The sequence below is a fragment of the Bos mutus genome, chromosome 22 (genome assembly GCF_027580195.1).
Source record: "Bos mutus isolate GX-2022 chromosome 22, NWIPB_WYAK_1.1, whole genome shotgun sequence".
In the NCBI taxonomy this organism is placed as follows: Eukaryota; Metazoa; Chordata; class Mammalia; order Artiodactyla; family Bovidae; genus Bos; species Bos mutus.
The window spans coordinates 49782002-49808439 of record NC_091638.1 but is presented as its reverse complement, the minus strand read 5'-3'; the positions used below and the strand labels follow the sequence as shown (position 1 = coordinate 49808439).

General features: G+C 38.9%; 1 protein-coding gene across 8 annotated transcripts in view; it reads left to right on the top strand.

Moving 5' to 3' along the window:
* The window catches only part of DOCK3 (dedicator of cytokinesis 3), a 304753-nt gene that overhangs the window by 4584 nt on the left and 273731 nt on the right, over window positions 1–26438 (top strand). For 7 of the 8 annotated variants that reach the window (XM_070359225.1, XM_070359222.1, XM_070359224.1 and 4 more), the window contains exon 2: window positions 19128–19211. In XM_070359225.1, coding sequence (XP_070215326.1) covers window positions 19128–19211 — 84 coding nt within the window. Of the gene's footprint in view, window positions 1–18403; window positions 18479–19127; window positions 19212–26438 lie in introns of all 8 variants that reach the window. The other variant, XM_070359226.1, reaches the window with a different exon arrangement.

The window sequence follows — 26438 nt, the reverse complement described above, 5'->3', positions numbered from 1 at the left end:
TTGTGATGTCATAATTATTTCTTTTCTTATTTAAAAACAATGCATATTTTCTGCCTGATTTTTACCTGATTTCCTTCTGGTTTGATTTTCCCCAGATAGAAGAAAAAAATAAACTTAAAAAAAGCCCTGAATCTTAAAAAGAAATTTAACTTCTAATAAGCCTGTGGTGTAGAGGCATGTGAAGGTAGGAAGGGACTGGGTCTATGAAACCAGATCTGAAAGAACCAGTGTTCCCAGAATCTCACTAAGTCTGCTGGTAAATGGACGCAACCCTGAAACAGTGGGCGGGCATGGGCTCTTCGGTTACTTGCCTTGTCAGGGAATCCTGTCCTTTGAAGCCTCAGAAAGGGCCCCGTACCTCTCAGAGGTAAAGCATCCATCAGAGGTAGAGAAGATGTCACATACCCAGGACTTAATTTTGTTCTGGAAAGTGGGGATGTGCTTGATGTTTTATGGTCAGGAGTTTAGTGTTTATAGGGAAACTTCCATGTCATGATCCTGCTTGAGCCTGACACCATAATATCACCTGTCCCCACTTTTTTTTAAACAGATGAGAAAGAAACCTCAGCAGAAAGAAATTAAGTGACTGACTAAAGATACTTAAGCCAATGAAGTGCAGATTTGAGATTTGAACCTAGGACTTTGGGATTCTGATCCATAGCTGCTTTTGTTATGCCATGTTATCTCTGAAAAGAATTTGTCAGCAGTGTGTGTCTCTGGCTCAGAAAATAAAGGCTTCCAAACTTAAATTGGATAGTTATATTTAAGAACATTTATTTCTATACTAGGCATTTTTATAAGACTGCATAGTATTTATTGTTCTGCTTCTGGATATAATGATTTGCATTGCTGATGGGAACAGATTCAAGGCCTGACAATTCAGAAGGCAGGTTTTTAACAGCCCTGAGGAGTATGTTGGGTACTATTACCCTCCTTTTTAAAAAACTTTTTATTTTATATTGGAGCACAGTTAATTAGCAATGTTGTGTTAGTTTCAGGTGTACAACAAAGTGATTCAGTTGTACATACTTTTTCAAATTCTTTCCCCCATTAGATTGTTACAGAATATTGAGTACAGTTCCCTATGCTCTAAGTAGGTCCTTGTTGGGTTATCCATTTTAAGAATAGCAGTGTGTTTAAAAATACATGTCAATCTCAAACTTCCCGACTATCCCTCTGCATCACCTCCCCCTGCTAACCATAAGTTCCTTCTCTAAGTCTGTGAGTCTGTTTCTGTTTTGTAAATAAGTTCATTTGTATTATTTTTTAAGACTCTCCATATAAATGATATCATATGATATTTTTCTTTCTCTGTCTGACTTCACCCAGTATGACAATCTCTAGGTGCATCCATATTGCTGCAGATGGAATGATTTTATTCTTTTTAATGGCCGAGTAATATTCCATTTTATGTGTGTATCACATCCTTTTATCCATTCTTCTGTCAGTGAACATTTAAGTTGTTTCCATATCTTGGCTGTTGTAAACAGTGCTGCAGTGAAGGTTGGGATGCGTTTATCTTTTCAGACCATATTTTTCTCTGGGTATATGCCCAGGAGTAACTACTGTCCTCTTTTTAAAGAGGCATTTTTAGTAGAGAAGAAAATCGTTGATTTCAGCAAATGTTTATTGAGTGCCTCCTTAAATCAAGATGGCTTTGTTTTGATCTGCCATTCTGTAAGCAGGAAATAATCAGCAGGAAATTATCAACATTTTAACAGAAAAGTCAATATGGAACAATATTTTATAGACTATACAAATGTTACGGATAATTTTATCATGCAGTGTTATGAGAGAATGTGCTTTAGAAATAAAAAGCTTAATTGTAAATGACACCATTTTCTGTCATTTTTAGACACATTCTGAAGCATGATGTCTCAAAAGAATGGTCATTGAAGTTGAAAGTACTTTTTATTCATGCCATACTTTTACACTGGTGCTGAATTTCAGTTTTTAATGGTTTGTATTATGAATCTTTTTTGAATTATTGCATCTTTATTCTTGATGAGAAGAATGATCTGAGTTTATTCTCAGTGTGTAAGCATTATTGGATATGCTATATTAGGACTTTAATTGCAATGTTATACTTTTACCATAATGAACAAATCTGTTTATTATGATTATGCTCTAAAGACTCTTACATACCCCCTCTTGACAGATTTTGTATAGAAAAGCAAGATTTTTTTTTTCCACATAAAGGTTCTGGGAACTTTAAAATTTTTTTCAGAAGTACATTGCCAAATTATTTTAGCTGTGGCCCAAGTACCTGAGTTGACTTGCTATATCACACATTAGGACATTCTAGTAAAAATAATGACTATGTTGGGAACTGTCATTCAGAAACTTTCTGTTTTTCCACTTATCTACAATGGGAGTAAAACCCCAACCTCCTGCTTCCATCTGTTTCTCCCTTTCTTTTCAGAACTCATTCATGAGCTGTTGTCGATTGATGAATGAGAACAAAAATTGATGGAAGAACTACTGTATGATAAATGAAGAACTTTATATTACAGACTTAGTATCGTACTTTGACTTTTCTTCAAATATATCTCATGACAGTGCCCTCACCACTTTTTGAGATGGCCCATTTTATTGTTAGCTGTGATGAGAACATTCTTCCTTGTTGAATAGACTCCTTGTAATTTCTTATAAGTTGTGTTCTGTGTCTACGTCTTAGCCCTTCAGTTATTCATAAAATTTTAGAATTGTGAGGCATCTTAAAGATGATCTGGTTTAAGGCTCCAGGGATGGTGAATAAGACCAGTGGCTAAGTGTTTGCTGTGTGCCTAGCACTTGCATGTTACGGCTCAGATTTGATTTTTCAGCTGCATTTGCTGACTTGCTTGTACTTTACACTTTATCCAAACTGAACTTTCCCCAAGTTCTTCTGTCTGGACTTAATTATACCATTGCTGCCATGTGCCAGTACGATCTGTGCCACCTATTAAACCCTTCTTGTTAATTGCTGCTTCATGTCTTTGTTCATTTTATTCTTTCTACGTGCGGTACCTCCTCCCAACCCCATCTTCGTCTCAGATTCTTTCCTATCTGTTAAGGCTCTGTCATATATTACTGTCTTTGTACATCTTTTTCTAGACCCTTGACCATACCCCTGTCTTTCTCCAATCAGGTAGACTTGATTCAAGTTCCGTGATACTTCATATCTTGTAGTGATATATTTAACTGATCCTCTTCCATAAGATTAATGTCCTTCTAACTTTTGACTATGATCTACAATAAACATTTAAAATATTACCTCTTATGTGTATATGTTTACACTGTACACACACATGAAAAAGTTAGAAGTTTCATGAGATAGTACTTTGTAGAGTGTACTCTGGTGTTTCTGTTCGTTTCTATTTCCATTAAAAAACATGGGTGGCAACTCAGTTGATATTGTGACCCACATTTAAAAACTCTGCTTTAGGCTGTAAACTCTTAAAAGTAGGGATTGTGCTGGGACTTCTGGCAGTCCATTGGTTAAGACTGTGCTTCCAGTGCATTTCATGGGGCACGGGTTTGATCCCTGGTCGGGACTCTTAAGAGCTAGCCTGGTGTGGTAAAAAAAAAAAAGAGATTGTGGCTTATTTACAATTGACTCTTGAATAATGCAGGGGATTGGGGGCAACCTCTCATAAGGTCAAAAATCTGTGTTCTATTTCTGTCTCAAGGACAAAGGAGTTGGTAAATGACTCACCCTAGGGCAAGAAGCTGAAACAATTTGAATAGAATCAGAACTTCAACCCTGGTTCCTTTGATTCCACATATTGTGATCTCTAATTAAATACAAATTTCCCCACACATTTAGTTGAGTTAGAGATCTGTAAAATGAAAATACAAGTACTGTATTTACTGAAAAAATTCGCATATAAATGGACCTGCACAGTTTAAGCCTGTGTGTCACAGGGTTAACTGTTTCTTTGTGTTCTTGACAGATATTACTCAGTTCCAGGCATGTAGAAGGTTTCATACACGTATTTGTAGGACTGAATTGCATGTTTTTTGTTAATGTGGTATAAAACCTGATATTTGGAGACTTTTCATCTCCAAATATCTAATTTCATCTAATTTCATCACACTAATTACTCATATTGGTTTCATAACAGCTAAGTTCTAGATTTTATTTCATATGAACTGAAGTCAAGCTAGATCTCTTGCATCCTGAACGTGTGCTATTGATAATAGACATGAATGTAAAACTTTAGTTTCATTTAAAAAAGATTTTACATTTATTTTCGTTACATTTCATTAAGGGAGAGCATATATGGCTCCTCCCGTTGGTCCTAAGTTGAGGAGTAGGTTCCCTGTATTTGGCTTATTAGTACAACTTGTCAAGTCTTTTTAGTAGCTTGGGTTTGTCATCCCACCTGTTATTTCCTTGAACTTTTTTACCTACGCAACTGATAAACCTGCTTTTTGACCTTTTCCAAGTGAGCTGATAAAAATGTTGAACAGAATAGGGAAAAAAAATTTATTACCTAGAGGGAAGTGTCCAGTTTATAAAGGAGTAGATTCTGCTTTGTTGTGTTTTGAGTGCACATTATTTGGGTGACTTATGGAACATTTCTTGACAGTGCCAGCCGTGCCTGTGCCACCTGTGAACCTGAGAGTGTTTGGGGTTGGGTGGGCTCCTGGCCAGAGCGGGGTTTATGGCCTCGGACGAAGGGTGCTGCTAAGAGGTCTGTGTGGCCTTTCTTTTCAGTGTGGGAAATGACGAAGATACATTAGCATTAAAAAGACCCGAAGTCTGTTTCCATCTTCACGAACTGGAGGAAGGGAGGCACCAAGCCTTTCTTAAGTTTGTTTCTGTTTGCTTTCCACATCACCGACACCTTAGATACGCTGGACAACTCACCCTTTTCCAGACAAACCTAACACTTTGCTACCTTTGTCACTTTGCTCAGTTCTTATAATATGACAAGAATGCAGCGACTGCCTTTCTCTGCCTGAGGAATGCCACCTTAAAAAACTGAAATGTCACCTCTTCTTTGAGGCCTTCCCCAGCTCTGCCCAGTAATAAGCACTGCTTCTTGCTCCTGCAGCAGTTGGTACCAACCTCTAGTTATGGCACTTATCCCTTTAGATCATGCTTAATTGCATCTCTTTGCCTGGAGGGATTGAGCTTCTCAAGGACAAGGAATTTTGTCTTCATGTTTTGTAACCCCAGGACCTAGCACATAGTGAGGGATCAATAAATGCTTAATTAGGAGCCCAATTTAGTGAAGAGTTTTATTTTGCTTTGTTGATCCTGATAGTATTTTAAAAGGCAGGCTGTAAGTCTCATAATATTTACTATTAGAAATTGGTGACATCATGAATACAATTTTTTTTTTCTCAGCTTTTCTCTTTCTTGAACCTATTAGGAAGGTTTACTGCCTGTGGCTGAGTTTAGATGACTGATTTTTGGGTGGAAGCCTGTAGGATTCCAGTGTGAATCCATCTCACCTAGAGTTTCACAGTTATCATGGCAGTGATTCAGAAAACTTGTAGCAGATAATTGGGATGCAGTTTGAACTAACTGCAACAATATGTCTTTCATCTGACACCTTTGGGGAAGCTGTGTGTTAGATGAATGACTTTTCCTGTAAACTAAAGGTTAAACCTTTAAAAATACCAAGAAAAGATTTTTGTTGGAGTTTAATATAAATAATATGTTTTGTTCTGCCCTGTATTGTGAATTCAATATGTTGAATACATTTGAGGTTTTTTTTTTTCTATAACATTTCCGCTCTGATTACATAAGATACAGGTTCATTATAGACATGCCAGTAAATACAGAAAAATACACAAAAAAGAAAATAAGGGTGATATCTTACTTTTAAGATACGATTTATTTTTCAGACATAACCCCTCAAAACATGCTGGAATATCTTTCCAGTCTTTTTTTCTGATGCAGGCATTTAAAATAAATTTAGGACTGTACTGTTTATATTGTCATAAAAGTCTTTTATTTTTTAAAGCACAAGTAATTTATTTTTTGGCCAGGCTGCATGGCATGTGGAATCTCAGTTCCATGACCAGGGATCGAACCCGTGCCTGCTACAGTGGAAGTGCAGAGTCTTAACCACCAAGGAAGTCCCAACAGTTTTTGTTTTAAATCTGTTCTACTACAAACCTTTTCTTATAACTGGAATGTCATTGTTTTAATGACTGCTATTCCATCAGGCATTGTGTTAGGTACTGTGATTTATCTAATCTACTTCTGCGCAGTTGGTTGTTAGAAATTAACTATCACCAGGACAGTAAGAGTACTTGCTTCTCTGCACTCTCGAAAGTATGGGGCATCATTTTCTCCACAGATTTGTATCTTCAGAAATTTCAAAGTTGATACAGGCTTGGAGGAATAAATTCTGAAGCATTACAAAAATAGTGTCCTGTACTACCATTTCAACTTCTTTGGCATCAATTGTTTAACTGGATTTTCTGACTATTGGATGTTGTTAATGCAAACAAGTCATTATAACAATAATACAGTGATGCTTGTTTGCTTTCTTACTGAAATCCCAAGGAAAATCATGAATTCCATTCAGTGGTTCTCTTGTTTGTTTATTACTTTTCTCATCTGGCTGTGATGCTTTCTGGGAATTTGGGGGTGGTGGTGGTGGGAATATAGACTTCCCAGGTGGCGCTCAGATCAGATCAGATCAGATCAGTCGCTCAGTCGTGTCTAACTCTTTGCGACCCCATGAATCGCAGCACGCCAGGCCTCCCTGTCCATCACCAACTCCCGGAGTTCACTGAGACTCACGTCCATCGAGTCAGTGATGCCATCCAGCCATCTCATCCTCTGTCGTCCCCTTCTCCTCCTGCCCCCAACCCCTCCCAGCATCAGAGTCTTTTTCCAGTGAGTCAACTCTTTGCACGAGGTGGCCAAAGTACTGGAGTTTCAGCTTTAGCATCATTCCTTCCAAAGAAATCCCAGGGCTGATCTCCTTCAGAATGGACTGGTTGGATCTCCTTGGAGTCCAAGGGACTCTCAAGTGTCTTCTCCAACACCATAGTTCAAAAGCATCAATTCTTAGGCACTCAGCCTTCTTCACAGTCCAACTCTCACATCCATACATGACCACAGGTAAAACCATAGCCTTGACTAGACGAACCTTTCTTGGCAAAGTAATGTCTCTGCTTTTGAATATGCTCTCTAGGTTGGTCATAACTTTCCTTCCAAGGAGTAAGTGTCCTTTAATTTCATGGCTGCAGTCACCATCTGCAGTGATTTTGGAGCCCAGAAAAATAAAGTCTGACACTGTTTCCACTGTTTCCCCATCTATTTCCCATGAAGTGGTGGGACCGGATGCCATGATCTTCGTTGTCTGAATGTTGAGCTTTAAGCCCACTTTTTCACTCTCCACTTTCACTTTCATCAAGAGGCTTTTTAGGTCCTCTTCACTTTCTGCCATAAGGGTGGTGTCATCTGCATATCTGAGGTTATTGATATTTCTCCCGGCAGTCTTGATTCCAGCTTGTGTTTCTTCTAGTCCAGCGTTTCTCATGATGTACTCTGCATATAAGTTAAATAAGCAGGGTGACAATATACAGCCTTGACGTACTCCTTTTCCTATTTGGAACCAGTCTGTTGTTCCATGTCCAGTTCTAACTGTTGCATCCTGACCTGCATACAAATTTCTCAAGAGGCAGATAAGGTGGTCTGGTATTCCCATCTCTTTCAGAATTTTCCACACTATATTGTGATCCACACAGTCAAAGGCTTTGGCATAGTCAATAAAGCAAAAATAGATGTTTTTCTGGAACTCTCTTGCTTTTTCCATGATCCAGCGGATGTTGGCAATTTGATCTCTGGTTCCTCTGCCTTTCTAAAACCAGCTTGAACATCAGGAAGTTCACGGTTCACATATTGCTGAAGCCTGGCTTGGAGAATTTTGAGCATTACTTTACTAGCGTGTGAGATGAGTGCAATTGTGCAGTAGTTTGAGCATTCTTTGGCATTGCCTTTCTTTGGGATCGGAATGAAAACTGACCTTTTCCAGTCCTTTGGCCACTGCTGAGTTTTCCAAATTTGCAGGTGGTGCTAGTGGTAAAGAATCTACTTGCCAATGCAGGAGATGCACGGGCATGGTTTTGGTCCCTGGGTCAGGAAGATCCCCTGGAGTAGGAAATGGCAACGCACTCCAGTATTCTTGCCTGGAAAATTCCATGGACAGAGGAGCCTGGCAGACAACAGTCCATGGGGTCACAAAGAGTTGAACACGACCGAGCATGCACGGAGAGGAACAGATGAGGGTGGATTGAGGATGTGTGAGACTCCATCAGCTTGGTATCAGTGACTTGAAATAATAGTTTTGTTTTGATATTCTTTCTAACTCCCTTCATTTCTGTTCTCTGTAGCTACTTCAAGTATTATTCTTTATCTTTCCCTATTTGCCAGCCACTCTGCCCTTTACTTCTTTCCCTAGTTATGCATTTTCAAGCTAAATCTGAATTGAACTTGTGCATGGAAAACCGGGTAATCAACTCTGTGAAAGACAGAAGTGGCCCCTTTGCTTTCCTTTGGAGTGAGATTTAGTGCCTTTATGAAAACCTTAGGCCTGTTAAAAGAACTAACTCATGGCCAAGGCTGCACTCCATAGGAAGACCTGACTTTGGAACAGAGACAGTGATCTGGGAGTAATACAGCCTAATGCAGATTTGGTCTGTGCAGGGGGCAGTTTCCCCTCTGGATGGCTGCATGTAGGTAGGACATCTGGAGCTGTGATAGCCATCTTGTTATCATGAGGAAAACCAGGAAGAAGGAGGGGTTGTTTATTGTTATTACTTTTTATTGGCGTATAGTTGCTCTACACTGATGTGCCAGTTTCTGCTGTACAGCAAAGTGAATCAGCCGTATGTGTACACATATCCCCTCTTTTTTGAATTTCCTTCCCACTTAGGTCATCACAGAGCACCAAGTAGAGCTCCCTGTGCTATGCAGTAAGTTCTCATTCGTTGTTTTATACATAGTAGTGTATGTAAGATGGTTCCAGTCTCCCGGTTACCCATTCTTTATTGATGGACTCTTGGGTTGTTCTTTTACTGTTGTGAATAATGCTGTAATGAACATTTGGCATCCAAGTACCTGTTTGACTACCTGTTTTTAAATCCTTTGGAATTACTTAGCATTTGGTAATTCTATGTTTAGTTTTTTTGAGGAACCACCCATACTATTTTCTGTATTGTCTGTACCATTTTTACTTTCCCATCAGCAATGCACAAGGATTCCAGTCTCTTTACATCCTTGCTAATGCTTGTTATTTTTTTAAAAAAAGCTTTTTATAAATGGCTATCCAAATGGGTGTGAAGTGGTATTTCACTGTGGTTTTGATATGCATTTTCCCTAATAATTAGTGAAGTCGAGCATTTTTTCATGTGTTTATTGACCATTTGTGTATTGTTTTTGGAGAAATGTCTACTCAGTACTTTGCCCATTTAAAACATTTTTATTTTTAGCTGTGCTGGTTCTGTATTGCTGTGCATGAACTTTCTCTAGTTGCGGCAGGCAGTGGCTTCTCATCACGGTGGCTTCTCATTGTGGAGCACAAACTCCAGGTGCTCGGGCTTCAGTAGTTGTGGCACACGGGCTTAGTTGTCCAATGGCAAGTGGGATTTCCCCAGACCAGGGATCAAACGTGTGTCCCTTGCATTGGCAGGTGAATTCTTAACCACTGGACCATCAAAGAAGCCCCTAGAGTGGTTCTTAAATATACTTTAACTTCGGGATGTTTTTTCTGGATAGTCCCTAATTTTTCACTTCATAGAGAATATGTAGTTTAAAATAAACTCCACATTGAGAGAAAGGAACTCATGCAATTATTGTAGACTGGTGAAAGCCTTTCAAACATACTTAAATGAAGATATAAGTTGATAGAAATTATTAAACAATTCAGCTCTGAAAATAGAGTTTGAAATTATTTTCAGTTGTGATTAGAAGGTGGAGGATAAAGATGATACTGAGATTACATGTTACAGGGATTGGCAAGATGGTATCAACTATAGTTTGTTGCAGGAACCACAAAAGGGAAAAGAAAGTTAAACTTTGTTTCTTGACAGAAGGAGAGGAGGAGGTTTCCTGAGGTAATGAAAAACAGGTAGTAACATGAAATTCAAAATACAAGTCAAACTGGAAAGTGAAGATACTTCACATGGATTCTTTTATTGATTTAGTAGACATTTACAGAAGATCTGGTATGTACTAGGCTCTGGGACACAAAGAATCAGACACAACTGAGCGACTGAACTGAACTGAGGTTCTGGGGAACAATGAAGGAAGACTATACAGATCTACCTACTTTCAAGACCTTTAATCTAGATGATTGTGAAAATTAGATTAAGGAAGTTTTATGAAGTTAGTAGTTAAAACAATGCAAGTAGACAAGAATTTTTAGCTAATAATTATATATTTATGGAACTTTAGATCTAGAAGGGACCATAACATAACACAGTGTTCTTATTTTTCAGATGGCATCACCAAGGTCAGAGGCATCTGGTAACTTACTCAAAGTCATACAGTTTGGCTCTTTGGGTCTTGAATTCAGACACTGATTCCCTAAAAAGTCTTAAAAAAAAACAACACTATATCATTGACTCTTATGTAAAACCACCGAAAGATAGGAATTAGTCTAGAAATATTTATTGAATACCTGGTATTTGTCTTTCTCTTTTGGACTTTCTTTGTTTAGTATGGTAATTTCTAGGTTCATCCATGTAGCTGCAAATGGCATTATTTTACTCTTTATGGCCGAGCAATATTCCATTGTATATATGTGCCATGTCTTCTGTATCCATCCGTCTGTCGGTGGACACTGAGATTGTTCCCCCGTCTTGGCTATTGTGAATAGTGCTGCTGTGGACATAGGGGTGCATGTATCTTTTTACATAATGGTTTTGTCTGGATCTATGCCCAGAAGTGAGATTGCTGGATCATACTGTAATTCTATTTTTAGTTTTCCGAGAAACCTCCATACCGTTTTCCACGGGGATTCTTTCAATTATAATTATTAGAAATCCATCTGAAACTGAAGCAGAAAGGAGAATTTACTGGTTCATATAACTAAAAAAGGTGTGAATGGATCTGACCTCAGAAGACTGGGATCAGGGCCTCAACATATCAGGATATCTGTGTTTCCATTTTACATTTTGGTATATGCCTATGTGTTGAATTATTTTTTGCAGTCATTAACTTCAAAAAATTTACTGTTTTCACTTTGGGGACCGTAGCTCCTGGCAGCTCTGGGGTTACATCTTTACAGTGCATGATGAGATAGCAAAGAGTTAGCTCCTGTTGGGAAGATTCAGGGAGTGAATGGCATGGCCCAGTCTATTTTACATGCCTACTTGGAGGCGGTGGAGAGGGTCTGACTGATAGCCCCACTGAAATCATAGAGTGGGACAATTTCTGTAAAACATGAGAGTTAGGAATGCTGGGCATACAGAACAGTAAAGTGAGAGGGCTCCTTGATGCACATATACTCGAAGCTACAATTAAGGTCAGTCATGTGATAGAAGTAGAATGTGCCAGAGGACTTCAGGGCCTGGAAGATTCATTTCCAACAGTGCAAAAACAGTCTTGATGAGTGGATACGATTTTTGTCAGTGGAGAGGAAGCAGGAGAGAGGATCCAGGCAGTAGGAAACAGTGACGTATGAAAGGGAGGCTCGTGCAAGGTTATGTGCTGGAGACTTGTTTTGCAGAACAGTGACTAGACCACGTCTTCTGTCGTTGGGAGGAGACTGACAGGGCAGGTTTGGCCAAGAGTGTCAAGGGCCTTGGATGCAAGGAGGAATATGGCTTTTATTCTGTGGGCAGTAGGGAGCCAATGCAACATTTTAATTAAGGGAAAAAGCAATTTTAGGAATGGAAATGGAGGAGCATAAGAGTGATTTTAGATTCAGGAGAAAGAGATAAAAGAATAATAGAATTTATTTTCACAGGAACTAGGCACTACTGTTCCTCACATGGAAAATCTATAAGGATTGCGAACAAATCACTTAACTACCTTCTATTTTCCTCTTCAGTAAAATAAAATAAGTACACTGTACTAATCTTTACTAACTCTAGATTAGAGTTTATGTATAGTTTCAGTAAGAAAATATTGTGTTGTAGTAGGCATTATTGCTTTATAAATGACTTACTAACTTTGATACATATGAGAGTATTTTTCTCTGTGGTATTTGGAGATTGTAAGTTGGAAATAGATTATTGATTGAGGAAATGATCTTTACATTTTTATTAGCTCATAAAGTAAATGGAACTAATACCTTGGGTTGCATTTTCTTTTAAATTCTTTATTTTAATTAGGTAAATGACAGAAACAGGTTCTAAAACTGAAGTATGGTGCTACATGTTAATATTTTTTCTTCTAATCATATATATATATATATATTTTTAATTACTGAAAATTCTCAACCTGCCTTTGTAACTGAGGTTTTTGATACCTGTGCTCTAAATCAGTGCTGGAGCTGCAGTGTGTACACTGCTTGTGCTCCTGAGTCTCAACTTCTTGGAGAGAAAGCTTTAACTCTTCTGTCTGTGCATGTGTGCATGCTCAGTAGCTCAGTCGTATCTGACTCTTTGGGACCCTATGGACTGTAACCTGCCAGGCTCCTCTGTGCATGGGATTCCCCAGGCCAGAATACTGGAGTGGGTTGCCATGCCCTCCTTTGGGGCATCTTCCCTACCCAGGAATCGAACTCATGTCTCCTGCATTGTAGGTGGATTCTTTACCACTGACACACTGGGGAAGGCCCCCTCTGTTTATGCTGCTACTAAGTCGCTTCAGTCGTGTCCCACTCTGTGTGACCCCAGAGACGGCAGCCCACCAGGCTCCCCCATTCCTGGGATTCTCCAGGCAAGAACACTGGAGTAGATTGCCATTTCCTTCTCCAATGCATGAAAGTGAAAAGTGAAAGTGAATGTGCTCAGTCGTGTCTGACTCTTAGCGACCCCATGGACTGCAGCCTACCAGGCTCCTCCGTCCATGGGATTTTCCAGGCAAGAGTACTGGAGTGGGGTGCCATTTTCTTCTCCGTGTATATCTCTCCCTAATAATTCACTGTCTCTTTGACCAGGATGGGAGACTGACCCCTTGCTGTCCTCTTCCATCTGTCCTTCATCCCTCTACTCTTAGCTTCCCCATTTATCACTCTGCAAGCCACCTTTTAAAATCTTTATTCTTCTCCTGTCTCACCAGACATTACCAGCTCTCTTCCCCACCTCATGACTGAATTTTGTTTGGGACTCAGTTGAGATATCTAGCTTATGTCTTATATTAAAGCATGTTCACCCCCTTAAATTTTTCTCTTTGCCTGTAGTGTTTTTGAAGCACATTTTAAAAAGATGGTCTTTAATTTGAAGTGCTCTTAGCTAGAAATACAAAAAGATCACCCAGTAGTTCTTACTTTGTAAGTAGCTGGTTTTCATTTAAAAGTAGAGACTCACTTGCTTAATTTGCTTTACGTGGCAGCTACTTTTAAGAATTACTTGTTGATAATTTTTATGAGATAAAATGGATAAATTTCCTGCTCAAATAATTTTGTTTGTAGAATAAATTTTAGTGTGTTGTTAAAAAATTAAAAATAAAAGGGAAGACTCAGAATTCTCTTCTGATGGCTAGTGTTTGTACTAAAAGATTTAGCAATGATGGTTTCTTTTATTTCAAGTAGAAGAAAATACATTTTAGTGTTGATCCTATGATATTTTTGTATTACTAGAATTATACTGAAAAGAGTACAACTTTAAAGACATTGTAGAATGCCTTTCCATGGATGCAGTGTGCTTATACATGGTATTGGCAAATACAGTGTACATAATTTTAAAAAATCCATACAGCTTTTAAAAAACTATAGAAAGTAGTACTCTTAAAGCCTCTTAACTCAATTCCCCCAAGTGTATCCCCACTTCTCTCCTCACCCAGCCCAGGTAACTGCTATAAATGTTTTGATATTACACACTCTTTCTGTGTATATTCAGTTCAGTTCCGTTCAGTTGCTCAGTTGTGTCTGACTCTTTGCCACCCCATGGACTTCAGCACGCTAGGCTTCCCTGTTCATCACCAACTTCTGGAGCCCACTCAAACTCATGTCCATCACGTCGGTGATGCCATCCAACCATCTCATCCTCTTTGGTCCCCTTCTCTTCCCTCCTTCAATCTTTCCCAGCATCAGGGTCTTTTCCAATGAGTTGGTTCTTTGCATCAGGTGGCCAAAGTATTGGAGTTTCAGCTTCAGCATCAGTCCTTCCAATGAATATTCAGGACTGATTTCCTTTAGGATGGACTGGTTGGATCTCCTTGCAGTCCAAGGGACTCTCAAGAGTCTTCTCCATTCATCTGCTGATGGACATCTAGGTTGCTTCCATGTCCAGGGATAAGAAAGCTGTGGTACATATACACAATGGAGTATTACTCAGCCATTAAAAAGAATACATTTGAATCAGTTCTAATGAGGTGGATGAAACTGGAGCCTATTATACAGAGTGAAGTAAGCCAGAAGGACAAACACCAATACAGTATACTAACGCATATATATGGAATTTAGAAAGATGGTAACGATAACCCTGTATACGAGACAGCAAAAGAGACACTGATGTATAGAACAGGATTATGGACTCTGTGGGAGAGGGAGAGGGTGGGAAGATTTGGGAGAATGGCATTGAAACATGTGAAATGTCATGTATGAAACGAGATGCCAGTCCAGGTTCAATGCACGATGCTGGATGCTTGGGGCTGGTGCACTGGGATGACCCAGAGGGATGGTATGGGGAGGGAGGAGGGAGGAGGGTTCAGGATGGGGAACACATGAGAAATAAAGGAATAAAAAATTAAAAACAAATCATTAGTGAACTTTAAAAAAAAAAAAAAAAGAGTCTTCTCCAACACCACAGTTCAAAAGCATCAATTCTTTGGTGCTCAGCTTTCTTTATAGTCCAACTTTCACGTCCATACATGACTACTGGAAAAATCATAGCTTTGACTAGATGGACCTTTGTTGGTAAAGTAATGTCTCTGCTTTTTAATATGCTGTCTGTCTAGGTTGGTCATAGCTTTCCTTCCAAGGAGTAAGCGTCTTTTAATTTCATGACTGCAGTCACCATCTGTAGTGACTTTGGAGTCCCCCAAAATAAAGTCTGTCACTGTTTCCCCATCTATTTGCCATGAAGTGATGGGACCAGATGCCATAATCTTAGTTTTCTGAAAGTTGAGTGAAAAAGCCAACTTTTTCTCCCTCCTCTTTCACTTTCATTAAGAGGCTTTTTAGTTCCTCTGCACTTTCTGCCATAAGAGTGGTGTCATTTGCGTTGAGGTTATTGATATTTCTCCCAGCAATCTTGATTCCAGCTTGTGCTTCATCCAGCCTGGCATTCACATGATGTACTCTGATATAAGTTAAATAAGCAGGGTGACAATATATGTATACAATATATATATGTATTATATACTTTAAAAAGTAAATAGCAGAATAATAATTTCAAACACATAGTACTTTGTACCAGGTACTATTCTAAGTACTTAACATATATTAATTATGTTATTATTGTTTAGTCACTAAGTCATGTCTGACTCCTTTGTGACCCATGGACTACAGTCTGCCAGGCTCCTTTGTCCATGGTATTCTCCAGGCAGGAATACTGGAGTGGGCTTGCCATTACCTCCTCCAGGCTCCCTTTTCCTCCTTCAGATTCCTCTGACCCAGGAATCAAACCCGTGTTTCCTGTGTCTCCTGCATTGGCTGGTGGATTCTTTACTACCGAGCCACTTGGAAGCCCCATTCTGTATAATACTATACAGTAAACTACACAAAAGCATAACCACTTGTAGAGTATGCACACACGTGACAATGTATGCCAGATGTGAACTAACATAGTTGGACATGCAAATGCACATTTTCATCTTTGAAGGTTCGCAACTTGAATGTTCATATATAGGGAACATAATATATTTTCCGTTGATTCATATAATCCTTATTCCAGTACCATACACTATTTTGATTACTGTACTTTTGTAGTAAGTTTTGAAGGTTGAAAATGAGAGTTGTCCAACTTTGTGAAGATCGTTATGGATATTTGGGTCTCTTGAAATTCCATATGAATTTTAGGATGTGTTTTTCTATCTTGGGGATTTTAATAGAGATTCCATTGAATCTGTGGACTACCTTGGGTAGTAGTGTCATCTTAATTCTACCAATCCATGAACATGGGGTGTCTTAATTAGATCTTTAATTTCTCTTAGCAGTGTTTTGTAGTTTTCAGTACCTGTTTGATTAAATTTATTCCTAAGTGTCTTGTTAATTTTTGGTACTACTGTATATGGAGTTGATACAGCTGAAGGCTGTTTTATTGAGTTTTCCATCTCTTTTTTTTTTTCCTTGCAGTGTTTTGTTAAAGAAACTGCATTTTTTGGTCTCATGATCTGAATCTTGCTAATCATATTTCTGTGAATTCATTTAATATGCTCCTTATTCTCAGTATTTCCTTTAAGTTGACATTTCTGTAAGCATCACCATAGTCAGGTTTGAGTTTTATGATTTCTTCATGTGGCACTTTCTTTAGTAGTTATATAATTTCTTGTCTCCTCTTTTCATGATGTTAGAGCTACCAATGATCATTTCCTATACCCATCCATTTATTGGGAGTCACCAAATGGATATATTCTACCTTTGCCATCACTTCTCTGTTGTCTAGAGTATTTTTATAGAGAAACTTCTCGCCAACTATGTGGGTATACTGAGATCTAGTTTGTGTTAGAAAAGCGTGTTTTCTTTTTTTTTTTTTCTGTTCTGTTTTTTCCGCTGTTTTGTGAATTTTCATAGTAGTAAATTGATTCCCTAGCAACCTTTGAAAAGTGACCAATAAGCTTTTTGGGGAATCATCAGTCTTATACCTTATGAATGTAAATATATTGATATACTATCCTTTTAGTGAGTAGTGGAACTCTCCTGGTGCTGAAAGTTCTTTTGACCTGACCATAGTAGTTTAGCTATTAATCATAGCTTCCTTGATTTTTAGTTTGATAAGGTATTCCACACTTACGTTAAGCATTTTCTGTCCTAAACTTGGCTTTTTCCCAAGGAGCCCTGGTTCCTTTTAGTGGGAAATAGTATATTTAGAAATGACAATTTTAGTGCTAGAGATTTGTCATTATTTGTAGGCCTTATCCGGAACTGTGCATTACTACATTGTCGTTACTTCATAAATCTTACATCTGCATTTTCTATACCTTAAAAGGAAATTCCTAAATAATTACTTACCTGATTATTCTCCAGTACTCACACAACAGTCATAGAATAGCACTACTAATCACTATATCCACAGTATGATTAGTGAAAGCAGACTAAGATTTTTTTGAAGTTTTTTTTTAATCCTTAGAATATGTTCCATTAGGGATATATAGTCAAATTGCTTTCTTCTGACACATTATTTGGAAAAGTTCCTCTCTTTCTGGTTATGCCACTAACTTGGCTATACATCTGTGTGTTTGCTCAGCGGCTTCAGTCATGTCCAACTCTTCGTGACCCTGTGGACTGTAGCTCGCCAGGCTCCTCTGTCCATGGGATTCTCCAGGCAAGAATACTGGAGTGGATTGCCATGTCCTCCTCCAGGGGGTCCTCCAGACCCGGGGATTGAACCTGAGTCTCCTGCATCTCTTGCATTGGCAGGCAGGTTCTTTACCTCTGCGCCACCTGGGAAATCCACATCCTTCATTGGAGGGATGCAGCCGCACTCCAGACCCCTGCAGGAATAAACATCCCAATCTCACCAATCCTCCAGCATCTGACAGTGTTCTCCACCCACTTTACCCAACCAGCCATGGGGCAGGGAGGAGGCTGTTGATGCTGCCTGTGAGAACAGGCTCCCCTGGGGCATAGAGTTCGGGGGAGGAGGACAGAGAGTGGATCTCGGAGCAAACAGGTCTTGTAGCACCATATGGTGGAGAAGGCAATGGCACCCCACTCCAGTACTCCTGCCTGGAAAATCCCATGGATGGAGGAGCCTGGAAGGCTGCAGTCCATGGGGTCGCTGAGGGTCAGACATGACTGAGCGACTTCACTTTCACTTTTCACTTTCATGCATTGGAGAAGGAAATGGCAACCCACTCCATTGTTCTTGCCTGGCGAATCCCAGGGACGGGAGAGCCTGGTGGGCTGCCGTCTATGGGGTCGCACAGAGTTGGACACGACTGTAGTGACTCAGCAGCACCATTTTTTCCTCTCATCTCACACTCCTTATCCCACTACCACCAATGAAATGATAAATTCTTTGTAGGCAGAATTTATTTTATCTTTCTTTAAAAAGTTTTTTAAAAATTTCAAATTGGAGTATAGTTGATAAAAAAATGTTGTGCTAGTTTCAGGTGTACAGCAAAGTGATTTAGTTATGTATGAATGTGTATCTGTTCTTTTTCAAATTCTTGAAGCTCGCAGTGACCAGTGACATGTGATGTACCTGACAGATAAAGAGAAGAATAGAGTGAAACCGTCTATAATAACAGGTTTATTCTTTGTGATATTCCTGCAAATGGACCATATAGGCCTGAAAACAGTCCCATGATTAGAGAGAGAAAGCTCTACTTTTATTTCAAGCCTTTTGCTTTTCTAGCAAATATAATTGTTTTCTTTTCTATTTATACATTAATTTGAAAAATCACTTGAAAGCCAGTCTTGAATGAAGATAGTTATTAAAATGGGAAGTTTACATAGGTTCTCTAAATATGCACAAAACATCCAGTTTCCAGCAATGGAAGCTTGTTCATAATTTTAATGTTCTTGTCAATTAATGACAAAGGTTAAGAAGACAGGAGTACTGAATGCTCTGGAGATTGAAGTAATAGCAAGGATCTCGATAAAGAATTTGTTAAGGAGTGGATGATGTGATGATGTTAATTTCTTAAGTGCTAATTTGATTTATTTTAATTTTACTGTAAGATATGGCTCAGAGATTGCACACTTTTGACCTTAGGAAAGCTGTCTTATAGTTAGTTATGTAGATGCCTGCAAGGACTTACAGGGGCTTACATATTTGAAAAATGAATTAAAAGAGAGAGCATATATTTAAGAAAATTTAGTGCCTAATTTCAGTGACACAGACCCTATGTCAGTATTTAAAAATCCTAATTGACATGTTTATCTTTGGTTTTCTAGTGATATGCAGCTTTCGAGGATCTGTTCCCCAAGGGTTGGTCTTAGAAATAGGAGAAACAGTCCAGATTCTTGAAAAGTGTGAGGGTAAGTATGGACCTATAAATTATAAGACACAAATAGTGATCATTTTTGGCAGTATTATATATGTTTATTTTGTAGTACTGGTTATAAGCAATCTTTTTGAAGCCATGATTACTCATATTATGATACACTGCTATAAAATAATTTCTGATCTCTCTTCAGCACAACTGATGAGTAATTTTGGCTCTAATTTAATAGCAACAATGAAATAACTATTGTTGGCTGTCAGAACATGTTTTTTATATACTATGTCAAGTAATTATTTTTAATTTCCTATAATCAAATAGATAATATTTTACTCCTGATTATCTGCATTTGAATAGAATTTAATTATAATCAGTTCATTTGTATGTTTCTATCTGATTGGCTGGACATGATCAGTCATAATTAAAACAAGGCAGTGTATGAGCTCAAATGAAGTTTGACTTGGCTGTGTTCTTCTGTGACATTTTTGTGTATTTTTGCTATAATATTTATGCATTATTGAAAAATATCACATTCTAGAAGATTATGCACTGTAGTCAACAAAATATATGGGAAAAATACAGTTATGGAGATATCACACAAAATCAGAGCATTGACAAAAACAAAATTGATGTCAAAATCGATATTCCAAAGTTGATAGCAGTTCAGCATGACTAGAAACCACCTCAAATTATTTGGAAATTTTGGAAATATTGGAGTGGAAATGTTGCTAGCTGAGCATGGAGATAGTACAGATGGAAGTGGAACTCTGATATAATTTACCATTCAGGTGGGTATGGAAGTAAGTGCAACTTACTATGACCCTGGAACTGTGTAAGTTTGGTAGTGTACTTTTCTGGAAAGGGAGCTCTAGTGCAGGACTCATTTTAATAATTTTCTTAAAATAGTAGTTTAAATCAAAACGACTTCATGATAAAAAAAACTTAGCAAAATAAGAGTATAAGGGAATATTCTTAATCTAATAAAGGATATCTAAAAGCCTGCAGCACACATCATATTCAGTTGTGAAATACTGAAAGCTTTCCCACTGAGAGCTAAAAATGAGACTATTATAAAATAAGACATTGTGGTTTGGAGGCAAAGATAATAATGAACCAGAATAGAGGGTCCATAAATAGACCATCGTGTTTATCTTCCAGTGATGTGAAGAAGGTGGTATTGCAGTGCAGTGGGGAAATGATGTCCATTGCAATAGGTGACGCTGGGCTGGTTGGACTGAAGAATGATGGCCTAGTCAATAAATGGTATTGGATCAGTATTGAAACCGGTGAATCGTGAACCTGACTTCACAGCATATACTACAAACTGAATTCCAGACGGATGGTCAATATAAATGTGCAATTTAGAGCAGTTATGCACTTTGAAGGAACCATAGGAAAATACCCCTTCTAGCCTAGGGGTAGACAGAGATCCTTTATTGATAAGTTGTACTTCATTAAAATGAAGATCTGTTGTTCAAAAGATATCATTAAGGAGGGCTTCCCTGGTGGCTCAGTGGTAAAGAATACTTGCCAGGGCAGGGAACATGGGTTCGAGCCCTGGTCCGGGAATATCCCACATGCCGCAGAGCAACTAATAAGCCTGTCTGCCACAGTTATTGAGCCTGTGCTCTAGAGCCTGGGAACCACAGCTGCTGAGCTCATGTGCCACTGTTGCTGAAGCCTATGCTCCCTGGAGCCTGTGCTCTGCAACAAGAGAAGCCACCGCAGTGAGAAGCCCGAGCACCACAACTGGAGAGTATCCTCCATTTGTTGCAACTAGAGAAATCCTGTGCAGCAGTGAAGACCCAGCACAGCCAAAAACAAATAAATAAAATTTAAAGAAAAAAGATACCATTAAGGAGAGGTAAAAGGCAAGTCACAAAGTGAAAGAAATATTTGATAAAGGACTTACATTCATATGGTATTTGTCTTTCTCTTTCTGACTTCACTTAGTGTGATAAACTTGATAAACTTTAGGTCCATCCATGTAGCAGCAAATGGCATTATTTCATTCTTTTTTATGGCTGAGTAACAGTCCATTGTATGTATGTACCACATCTTCTTTATCCATTCGTCTGTCAATGGGCATTTAGGTAGTTTCCTTATCTTGGTTTTGTAAATAGCGCTGCTGTAAACACAGGGGGTGCATATAGCTTTACAAATCATGGTTTTCTGCAGATACATGCCCAAGAGCGGGATTGCTGGATCATATGGCAACTCTATTTTTAGTTTTTTGAGAAAGCTCCATACTGTTTTCCATAGTGGCTGTACCAGTTTACATTCCTATTAACAGTGTAGGAGGATTCCCTTTTCTTCACACCCTTTCCAGCATATGTCAGACATCTTTTTGGATTTCACTGGTATGAAATTAGAAATTAACTACAAGAAGAAAACTGGAAAAAAAAAAGCCCACAAACATATGGAGACTAAACAATCAATGGATCATTGAAAAGTCAAAGAGGGATGAAGATAAAACCGTTGTAAGAGGGAAGTTCACAGTGATACAGGCCCACTTCATGATATAAGAAAAACCTCAAATAACCGAAGTGCACATTGAAGAAACTAGAAGAAGAACAAGTAAAACCCAAAGTTAGGAGAAAAAAGGAAATAAAAGATTAGAGTGGAAATAACTGAAATAGAGACCTAAAAACATAAAAGATCAATGAAATTAAGAGTTGGTCCTTTGATAATATATGATATTATTGTTTAGTCTCTAATTCGTGTCTGACTTTTTTGTGAAGTTATTTACTCTCAGGCTCCTCTGTTCATGGGGTTTCCCAGGCAAGAGTACTGAAGCAGGTTGCCATTTCCTTCTCTAGGGGATCTTCCTGACTTAGGGATCGAACCTGCATCTTCTGCATTGGCAGGCAGATTATTTACCACTGAGCCACCAGGGAAGTCTTGAAAATATACATGAAATTGATAAACTTTTAGCTAGATTCATCAAGAAAAAAGGAGAGAGGGCCCAAATAAATAAAATCAGGGATGAAAAGGGAGAAGTTAAAACTGACACCACAGAAATACGAGTATTATAAGTGATTACTATGAAGAATTATATGCTAATAAAATGGATTGCATAGAAGAAATGGATAAATTCCTGGAAATGTGCAAACTCGCAAGACTGAATCAGAAAGAAATAGAATATATGAACAGACTGATTACCAGTAATAAAATTAAATCAATAATAAAAAAAACTTCTAACAAACAGAAGTCCAGGATCAGATGGCTTCATAGGTGAATTCTACCAAACATTTCAGTCAGTTCAGTTCAGTTCAGTCGCTCAGTCTTTGCGACCCCATGAATCGCAGCATGCCAGGCCTCCCTGTCCATCACCAACTCCCGGAGTTCACTTAAACTCATGTCCATTGATTAGTGATGCCTTCCAGCCATTTCATCCTCTGTCGTCCCCTTCTCCTCCTGCCCCCAATCCCTCGAAGCATCAGAGTCTTTTCCAGTGAGTCAACTCTTCGCATGAGGTGGCCAAAGTATTGGAGTTTCAGCTTTATCATCAGTCCTTCCAATGAATATTCAGGACTGATTTCCTTTAGGATGGACTGGTTGCATCTCCTTGCAGTCCAAGGGACTCTCAAGAGTCTTCTCCAACACCACAGTTCAAAAGCATCAATTCTTCAGCACTCAGCTTTCTTCACAGTCCAACTCTCACATCCATACATGACCAAACATTTAAAGAATAGTTAATACTTTTCCTTTTCAAACTGTTCAGAAAGTTAGTGAGGAAGGAACACTTTCAAATTCATGGTACGAGGCCTCCATCATCCTGATAACAAAACCAGATAACAACCTAATAACATACACACACAAATTTACAGGCTAATATCATTGATGAATGTAAATGCAAAATCTGCAACAGAATATTATCAGACCAAATATCAAGCCAAAATAAATATGTTGAAAGGATCATACACCATGATCAAGTGGGATTTATCCTAGGGATGCAAGGATGGTACAATATCTACAAATCAGTTAATTAGATATATCACATTATCAAATTTAAAAATAAAAATCACATCATCTCAAGGGATGCAGAAAATGCATTAGATAAGTTCAGCACCTATTTATGACGAGAACTGTCCCTGATAGCTCAGTTGGTAAAGAATTTGCCTGCCCTGGGTCAGGAAGATCTGCTGGAGAAGGGATAGACTACCCACTCCAATATTCTTGGGCTTCCCTTGTGGTTCAGCTGGTAAAGAAGCTGCCTGCAATGTGCGAGATGTGGGTTCGATCCCTGGATTGGGAAGATCCCCTGGAGAAGGGAAAGGCTACCCACTCCAGTATTATAGCCCGGAGAATACCATGGACTGTATAGTCTGTGGGGTTACTAAGAGTCAGACACAACTGAGAGACTGTCACTTTCACTTTTCACTGTCAGCAAAGTAGGCATAGAGGGAACCTACCTCAACATGATAAAGGCCAAACATATATTAAAACCCACAGCTAACATTATACTCAGTGGAGAAAATCTGAAGGCTTTTGCTCTAAGATCAGGAATAAGACAAGGGACTTCCTTAGTGGCACAGTGGATGAGAATCTGCCTGCCAATGTAGGAGACATGGGTTCAGTCCCTGGTATGTGAAGACTCCACACGTCACAGAGCAACTAAGCCCATGCACTGCAGCTACTGAGTATGTACTCTAGAGCACACGTGCTGCAGCTGCTGAGCCTGCATGCTGCAACTACTGAAGCCCTTGTGCCTTTAGCCTGTGCTTTGCAACAAGAGAGGCTACCTCAATGAGAAGCCCGTGCATCACAATGAAAAGTAGCTCCCACTTGCTGCAACTAAAGAAAGCCCATGTACAGCAACGAAGACCCAGTGCAGCCAAAACTAAGTAAATTTTAAAATTATAAAAAACGGAATAAGACAAAGATACTCACCACTTTCATTGAACATAATGTTAGAAGTTCTTGTCACAACAGTTAGGCAAAAAAAAAAAAAACAAAAAACAACCAAAAGGCCACACACACACATAAAAGAAATCCAAATTAAAAAGGAAGTAATAAAACTATCACTGTTTGTAGGTGACATGATACTGTCAATTTATATAGAAAACCCCAAAGGCTTCACAAAAAACTGTTATTCAATAAGTGAATTGTTATTCAAAAATTGAATTCAGTAAATGAATTCAGGAAAGTTGCAGGATACAAGCTTAATGTACAGAGGTCTGTTGCATTTATCTGTTTGCACAATGAAGTATCAGAAAGGGAAATTAAGAAACAGTCCCATTTATAATTGGATTAAAAGAATAAATACCTAGAAATAAATTTCACCAAGGAAGTGAAAGACCTGTACTCTGAAAACTGTAAAACATTGATGAAAGAAGTGGTAAACGAGACAAACAAATGGAAAGATGTACCATCTCCATGGATTGGACAAATCAGTATCATTAAAATGACCATACTGCCCAAGATAGTCTATGGATTCAGTGCAGTCCCTATCAAAATATCAAAGGCACTTTCACAGAACTAGAACAGATGACCCTAAAATTTGCATAGAATCCAAAAGACCCTTTATAATCAGAGCAATGTTGAGAAAGAACAAATCTGGAGGTATCATGCTTCCAGGCTGAAACTGTACTGAAGTGAAGTGAAGTGAAGTGGCTCAGTCGTGTCCGACTCTTTGCGACCCCATGGACAGTAGCCTACCAGGCTCCGCCATCCATGGGATTTTCCAGGCAAGAATACTGGAGTGGACTGCCATTTCCTTCTCCAGGGGATCTTCCCGACCCAGGGATTGAACCCTGGTCTCCTGCATTGCAGACAGACGCTTTACTGTCTGAGCCACCAGGGAAGCCCTTGAAACTGTACTATGAAGATATAATTATCCAAATAGTATGGTGCTGGCACAAAAACAGACACATGGATCAGTGGAACATGATAGAGAGCCCAGAAATAAACATATACTTATATGGTCAATTAATCTGTGACAAAAGAGGCAAGAATACATAGTGGGGAAAAAGACAATCTATTTAATAAATGGTGTGTGGAGAACTGGACTACTTTTTCACACCATATACAAAAATAAATTCAAAATCAGTTATGAAACACTACAAAAATCAAAATACAGGGATTTTAAAATGTAATATGCTCACATGGACAAAGAAAGTTGGCAAGGCTTTGAAGAGTGGAAACTTTGACTTAACAGACCCAGCATATCTGAATCTCAAGCATGTAGTAGGAATATCTTGGAACTACCCTTATTTACACAGCAGATCCTTAAAAGGCATAGGAACTTATAGCACCAGGCATCTTTGGAAATGAGGATGAAATTATATAAGTCTTCTCCCTTCAATTCATCTGATGACTGCTCCTTGTTCATCTGGTAGAGATTTTGAGGTTTATTAGAAAATGAAGGATAAATAGAGCATCTGTGTATTGGGACACTTCATGCACATTTTTGTAGGAGATAGGTTATGTATTGAAAACTGGAGGATTAAGTCAAGCATACCTACTGAATACTGAATATGGAGACTTCTAACCTTCACCTTCCACTTGGCCTTTGAAATCATGGCAGCCAGACATTTACCTTCCACACAGAAAATTAGAAGACTTTTATCACTTATCTGAACTTGGCATGATGAGAGACCTAAATAAAGATGCTGATTCTGTTAGTTACTGACTTATTATTGCCTCTAAGTTCCTTCTAGCCCCTCTTGGGATACTGAAGCTGGAAGCTCTGGAAACCATGTTTCTTCTTTGACAGCTAGTCTGTGTTAGACTCTGCCAATAAAGGGGCATTGTAGGGAGACTACTAGGCTGGAGGTTGAAGAAAAGGGTTGATTCTTCCTGTTTTTATTTTATACCACTGGCAAACTGCTCTGAAGACAGTTGGTCCCTGCAGTATTCCTTATGTCAGGCAGTGGTCTTGGTTCTCGTGAATGGCCTCTAGCATTTGTCACTGTGGCAGTGGTTAGCATGTTTTGCAGCAGCCCACTGTTCCTCAGAGATCTGTATCTTAGCCTTTTGGGACCCTTTGTATAAGTTGTTATTGTTTAGTCGCTAAGTCGTATCCAGCTCTTTTGCAACCCCATGGGCTGTAGCCCCCCATGCTCCTCTGTCCATGGGATTTCCCAGGCAAGAATACTGGGATGGGTGGCCATTTCCTTCTCCAGGGGATCTTCCTGACTCAGGGACGGAACCTGCGTCTCCTGTATTGGCAGGTGGATTCTTTACCGCTGAGCCATCTGGGAAGTCCCACTTGGTGACTACCCTAGAGTTTAAAACATGCATTCTTGACTTACTAGGGTCT